The sequence below is a fragment of the Arachis duranensis genome, chromosome 1, assembly GCF_000817695.3.
Source record: "Arachis duranensis cultivar V14167 chromosome 1, aradu.V14167.gnm2.J7QH, whole genome shotgun sequence".
In the NCBI taxonomy this organism is placed as follows: domain Eukaryota; kingdom Viridiplantae; phylum Streptophyta; class Magnoliopsida; order Fabales; family Fabaceae; genus Arachis; species Arachis duranensis.
Genome location: NC_029772.3, coordinates 15,770,008 through 15,776,103, shown reverse-complemented (window position 1 = coordinate 15,776,103; position 6,096 = coordinate 15,770,008). Strand labels below are relative to the sequence as shown.

The window sequence follows — 6,096 nt, the reverse complement described above, 5'->3', positions numbered from 1 at the left end:
GATTGAATGACTGTGACGAGCTTCAAACTCCTGAAGGCTGGGCGTTAGTGACAGATGCAAAAGAATCACTGGATTCTATTCCAACCTGATTGAGAACCGACAGATGATTAGCCGTGCCGTGACAGGGTGCGTTGAACATTTCCACTGAGAGGATGGGAGGTAGCCACTGACAACGGTGAAACCCTTGCTTAAGCTTGCCATGGAAAGGAGTAAGAAGGATTGGATGAAGACAGTAGGAAAGCAGAGAGACGGAAGGGAAGGCATCTTCATACGCTTATCTGAAATTCCTACCAATGAATTACATAAGTATCTCTATCTTTATCTTTATGTTTTATGCGTTTATCACCATACCCATTTGAGTTTGCCTGACTAAGATTTACAAGGTGACCATAGCTTGCTTCATACCAACAATCTCTGTGGGATCGACCCTTACTCGCGTAAGGTTTATTACTTGGACGACCCAGTACACTTGCTGGTTAGTTGTGCGGAATTGCAAAAGTGTGATTGCAATTTCGTGCACCAATGGCTAACAAAAAAAATACATAACACACACCTAATTAAATGGAAATAAACTAAGTACAAACACATATAATACAAAAGTACATGACAAACTGACATACATAGGTATCATCAATGAAAACATAAAATAGTAAGCTACGGCTCCCGCCTGTCCTCATCTTCTTGGTGAGAGTCATGTCCAAATATGCCCAGGAGATGCGACCCTGTACCACATCGAGCGGTTCGTCTCACTTTAGCTAGCCTCTCAATGAAAGTGCTGACTAAGGGCTTGTCCAACCAGAACCACCTGGCGTTGAGTCACCAGGTGGTACAAACCGATCCTCTCCAAATAGGGTACGATTCTGTCATGCAGAGGTATGTTCTACTGTCTCCGAACACTATAAATACACCTAGTCGGCTGGAGCATGTGACAGAAGAAACCAAACATATAAAAAAACCAACACTAATTTAAAGTAATCTAACACAAAAAATACAATATTAAAATTTAAACAGGTAACATTCCGTTCTTATTTTTTAATCACGAAATTCAATGAAAGGCATAAATGATTTTTTACCTTAATCTAAATTAATTAAATACTACATTTTATTATTTAAAATAATAATTTAAATCTAAATTTAAATACCTAAATCACAGTCATACGAAAAATATTATGCAAAATACATTAACTAAAAATAACCAAATTAACCTCTTCATTTATGCTTCTAGCAACGTGCACAACGCCGTTGAGCCTCAACTGCGTGCCTCCACTATAGTTTCGACTCCGATCTCTACTCAACCAACCCACACTTTTCTCTCTTTCTCTCTCTCTAGAAAACATCTCTTTCTCTCTCTAAAAAAGTTTATCTCCAGCACAAATGTAATCCATGAGACCCCTTCAGCGTATTTATACTAACGCATAAATCGCTACACCCCTGTCACAATTTATGCACATTATACATCCAAAACGTAAACTGCGACACCCTAGTCGCAGTTTATGCTTATTTCGCCTAGCATGTAATCCGCGACACCCCTATAACGGATTACGTATATTGGTAAACTGCGAGATCCCTGTTGGAATTTACATAGATTATGGAAAAAATGCATTTTGGTATCCGTTTTCTATTTTATATACTCTGGTAAATTTGGTTCCCATATTATTTATTATAGTAAATTGCCCAAATTTAAACTTATTTTATGGTTAACATCATTTAAGATCTTTTTTATCTACTCTTGAATCTTTCAAATATTGATTTAATAATTAAGGTAAAAAACAAGAATAAGCCATGGGGAGAAAGAATTTTTGTGAATAAGCCAAAACAAAATTCGTTTCACCAATCAAGCAATGCACAAATATATATAGTTTGAATCACACTGTTTCGAACTTGGATTGAATGTAATTTGAATTGAGGCAATTTGAATTACTATGAAGCCTGAACTAAGCATAAAATCGAATTGGGTCAATTTGAATTACTCCATTTGTAATTCGAATCAAGCTGATTCGAACTCCTCTCATGCACGCCATGCAACGTAATTCGAATTGGCTTAATTCGAATTACTCAAATTGTAATTCGAACCAGGCTGGTTCGAACTATAAAGGAGCAGAGTTGTATATATATGTTGTGGATGTGAGTTGCTCTCATTAGAGGAGTAGAATGGCTAGTTAGGAGAGTTTTGTGGTGTTGGTTCACCACAAAGGATCGATTAAGAGGAAGACACGTTCCGGTGTGAAGTTCACTGATAAGGATCCTCTCTGTATTATCGTGAGGCCTACGGTAAGGTACGATGACCTTGTTAGCTCTGTGCTGATGAAACTGGGTCTGGATGGTGTGAAACGGGTTAAGAAATTCTTCTATCGCATTCGGATCATGGTGCTCCAAGACATCGTGAAGTATGATTGTTTCACGATCGGGGGTGATGAGGACTTGCAGGTCATGTTTCAATGTCGCCGTCAGTTTTCGGAAGTGAGGACACCAGAGCTATTGGCAAAGTTGGTTGATGTGGTATCGAGCTCGGGGGGTTCGAACCGGAATACCACCACTTTAGCCACGGTAGCCGATTCTAGCTCCAAACCTGCCGTTGCTTCTACCTCCGTCCTTGCGTACGAGCCACCTATCCAGCCTGTCGCCTCCCCTTCCTTCGCTGCTGATCTCAACGGCAGTGTAGGCGACGAGGTTGGAACATAGGAATTTCGGCCGACCTCTTTACAGTGTGCTGCACCGGGTGGGGTTGGAGAGCAATTTTTGGATGATCCAGATGACAACGATGTCGAGCCAGATATGATTGCTGATGATAGTGGCGATGATATCAGAGCGAGTGATCCTGCTGGGGCGATAGGTGGTTCTAGCTCTGGCACACAGCAATACCCTCCACATTTTTCATCCTTGGACTTGGATGCCATGAGGCAGGAGGGGATTCCGGGGCAGCTTGCTAGGTTTGGCGCTAGGGATGCGGAAGGGTCTCCAGGCCTGACAGAGTTTTAGGTTGGTCAGCAATTTCAGGACAAAGATGAGGCCCTATTAAGTGTGAAGACTTACAGCATCTGCCGAGGGGTACATTACAAGGTAGTGAAGTCCGACTATCGCCGGTATGTGGGCAAGTGTTCTGAGTTCGGGAATGGGTGCACGTGGTTGATTCGGCGGAGTCTCTGACAGCGCAAGGGCATTTGGGAGGTCAAACGGTACAATGGACCTCATACGTGTCTGGCCACCTCCATCTCTAGTGACCACAGAAGTTTGGATTATCATGTGATATCGGCATTCATTATGCCAATGGTTAGGGCTAATGCATCCGTCAGCATCAAGGTGATCCTAAATGCCACGGCCACACACTTTGGGTTTAGGCCGATGTACAGGAGGGTCTGGCTGGCGAAGCAGAAGGTTGTTGCCCTCATCTATGGTGACTGGGATGAGTCGTACAACAAGCTCCCTAGGTGGGTGTTAGGAGTCCAGTTGACGATGCCTGGTACTGTTGCAGTCCTTAGGACGAGCCCTGTTCGAGTTGGTGGACAGCTGGACGAGTCTCGAGCTTATTTTCACAGATTATTTTGGACGTTTCCACCGTGTATCGAGGCATTTCGTCATTGCAAGCCGCTGGTTAGTATTGACGGCACCCATCTGTATGGAAAGTATGGGAGAATGTTGCTTGTGGCTATTGCACAGGACGGGAACTCCAACATACTCCCTGTTGCATTCGCACTAGTGGAGGGTGAGAATGTTGAGTCTTGGTCCTTCTTTCTCTCCCACCTACGTCAGCACGTGACACCGCAGTCGGGTCTGCTGGTTATATCGGACAGGCATAACGGCATCAAGGCCGCGCTTGAGGCTCCTGACAGAGGCTGGTTACCTCCAGCTGCATACCGGGCATTCTGCATTCGACATGTAGCGGCAAATTTCGCCCTAACCTTCAAGGGCAAAGACGCAAGGAGGCTTCTTGTCAATGCAGCGTACGCAAAGACCGAGGTAGAGTTCGATTACTGGTTTGATATTTTGCGGTTTGAAGACCCGTCGATGTATGACTGGGCGAACCGGATTGAGTATTCCTTGTGGACACAGCATCGTAATGAGGGTCAGAGATTCGAACACATGATGACGAATATCTCTGAGTGTGTGAACTCAATCCTAAAGGGTGTCAGAAACCTCCCTGTGTGCTCGCTGGTGAAGGCAACATACGGAAGGCTGGCCGAACTATTTGTTCGCAAGGGGAGATAGGCGGAGGCCCAGCTCGGAACCGGACAACAATTTAGTCAGCACTTGGTGACTTGTATCGAGGCCAACTTGAAGACAGTGAGGTGCTTGATGGTGACTTTGTACGATAGGGATAACTCGGAGTTCACTGTCGCAGAGACAACTCCAACTGGTTCTTTCTCACTGGGTAGCTACAGAGTCTCGCTTGCATCTCAGACATGTGACTACGGATACTTCCAGGCACTTTATTCCCGTGTCCGCACGTACTGGCATGCTGTGCCTACTCACGGCTTACATGGCAGCCTTACGTCCACCAGGTGTATCGTCTTAGTTCGGTGTTCAGTGTGTATCGGATGGGATTCACACCTCCCATTCCGGAGGGTTTCTGGCCACCATATGACAGGCCGACTGTAATCCCGGACCCTAACAAGAGGTGTGTGAGAGAGGGTCGTCCGAGGTCCACTAGGATACGGACCAACATGGACGAGGCAGATCCGAACCGGCCAAAGAGATGTGGCCTCTGTCGGCAACCCGGACACACACGTCGGAGTTGCCCATAGGTCGGAGGGCCAGAGCATACAGGGGGACATGAGTAGGTGTATTGCTAGCTTTGGTACTTTGTTTATTTCACTTTAGTGTTTAGATTCCACTGTTATAGGTTTTCTTACTTGTTGTTGTTAACTGATAGAGTTTGTTAATGTTAATGTGATGTACTGTGCATCGGATCTTACTTAATGAATATGTTCCGTTTCCGAAGTTTTGTACGAAATGTCTGTTGAATTCACAACGCAATAAATAAATCTACAAATTAAACTAATACATGATGCGGAAAAAATGCTAGTAACTGAAATTTCATAAACTTTGAACAGCCATTTTCAAAGTAGAATATCATGATTTGTCCACAACATATATATACAACTCTGCTCCTTTATAGTTCGAACCAGCCTGGTTCGAATTACAATTTGAGTAATTCAAATTAAGCCAATTCGAATTATGTTGTATGGCGTGCATGAGAGGAGTTCAAATAAGTTTGATTCGAATTACAAATGGAGTAATTCGAATTGGCCCAATTCAATTTATGCTTAGTTCAGACTTCATAGTAATTCGAATTGTCATTCAATCCAGATTCGAAACAGTGTGATTCGAACTATATATATTTGTGCATTAGTTAATTGGTAAAACAAATTTTGTTTTGGCTGATTCAAGTAAATTCTTTCCTCCCATGGCTTATTCTTATTTTTTACGCTAATAATTACTTCTAAAATTTATTTATTGACTAACAAATTGATATTTATACTAATTAAATTTCGACTAAAATTATTAAAAACTGATAGAGTCTAAGATTTCCATGTTTGAAAATTTATTATTATACTGTACTCTCAAAATATTTCTTTAAAACCCAGTAAAATTAAATATTTTATTTTATTTATTTTTTAATAATTAAATTATTTTCTTAATTCTTTTCTTTTTCCCCATTTCACATGGCCCTCTGTCCCCATGGCAATAAATACCCGCAACATCTTACCGTCCATTCTCTCTCCGTTCTCACTTGGAGAAGAAATGTGGCAGAATCATCATCATCATCTTCCTCTTCACTCTGTAAAAAAACCATGAGCAACCATCGCCACAAAACTCTTCCTCTTTCTCTCACTTCACGGTGGTTGAAAAACGTCCTTGCATTCCTTCTCCTCGTTACCGTTAACCAATGTTATGCCCTCACTAGAGACGGCGTCCTCTTACTCTCTTTCAAGTACGCCGTTCTAAACGACCCTCTCTCCGCTCTTGCCACCTGGAACTACAGCGACGCCACTCCATGTTCTTGGAACGGCGTTACGTGCTCCAGCGTTTCCGGTAACGGTTTCCAGAACAGAGTAACGGCTTTGTCACTTCCCAATTCTCAGCTTGTGGGTTCAA

The 6,096-nt window shown here is 42.9% G+C and overlaps 2 protein-coding genes across 2 annotated transcripts in view; both read left to right on the top strand.

Annotated features, from left to right (window-relative positions):
- Positions 1-3,267: 3,267 nt before the first annotated feature.
- On the top strand, positions 3,268-4,206 carry LOC107479954 (uncharacterized). The gene has a single exon (XM_016100073.1). The coding sequence runs from the start codon at positions 3,268-3,270 to the stop codon at positions 4,204-4,206; it is 939 nt and encodes a 312-aa protein (XP_015955559.1).
- A 1,452-nt stretch (positions 4,207-5,658) lies between these two features.
- The window catches only part of LOC107479962 (probable LRR receptor-like serine/threonine-protein kinase At4g37250), a 3,198-nt gene continuing 2,760 nt past the window's right edge, over positions 5,659-6,096 (top strand). The window contains 2 exon segments of the mRNA XM_021138335.2: positions 5,659-6,094; position 6,096. The exon segment at position 6,096 is cut by the window's right edge and continues 290 nt beyond it. Of these exon segments, the coding sequence (XP_020993994.1) occupies positions 5,664-6,094; position 6,096 (432 nt within the window). The 5' untranslated portion in view covers positions 5,659-5,663.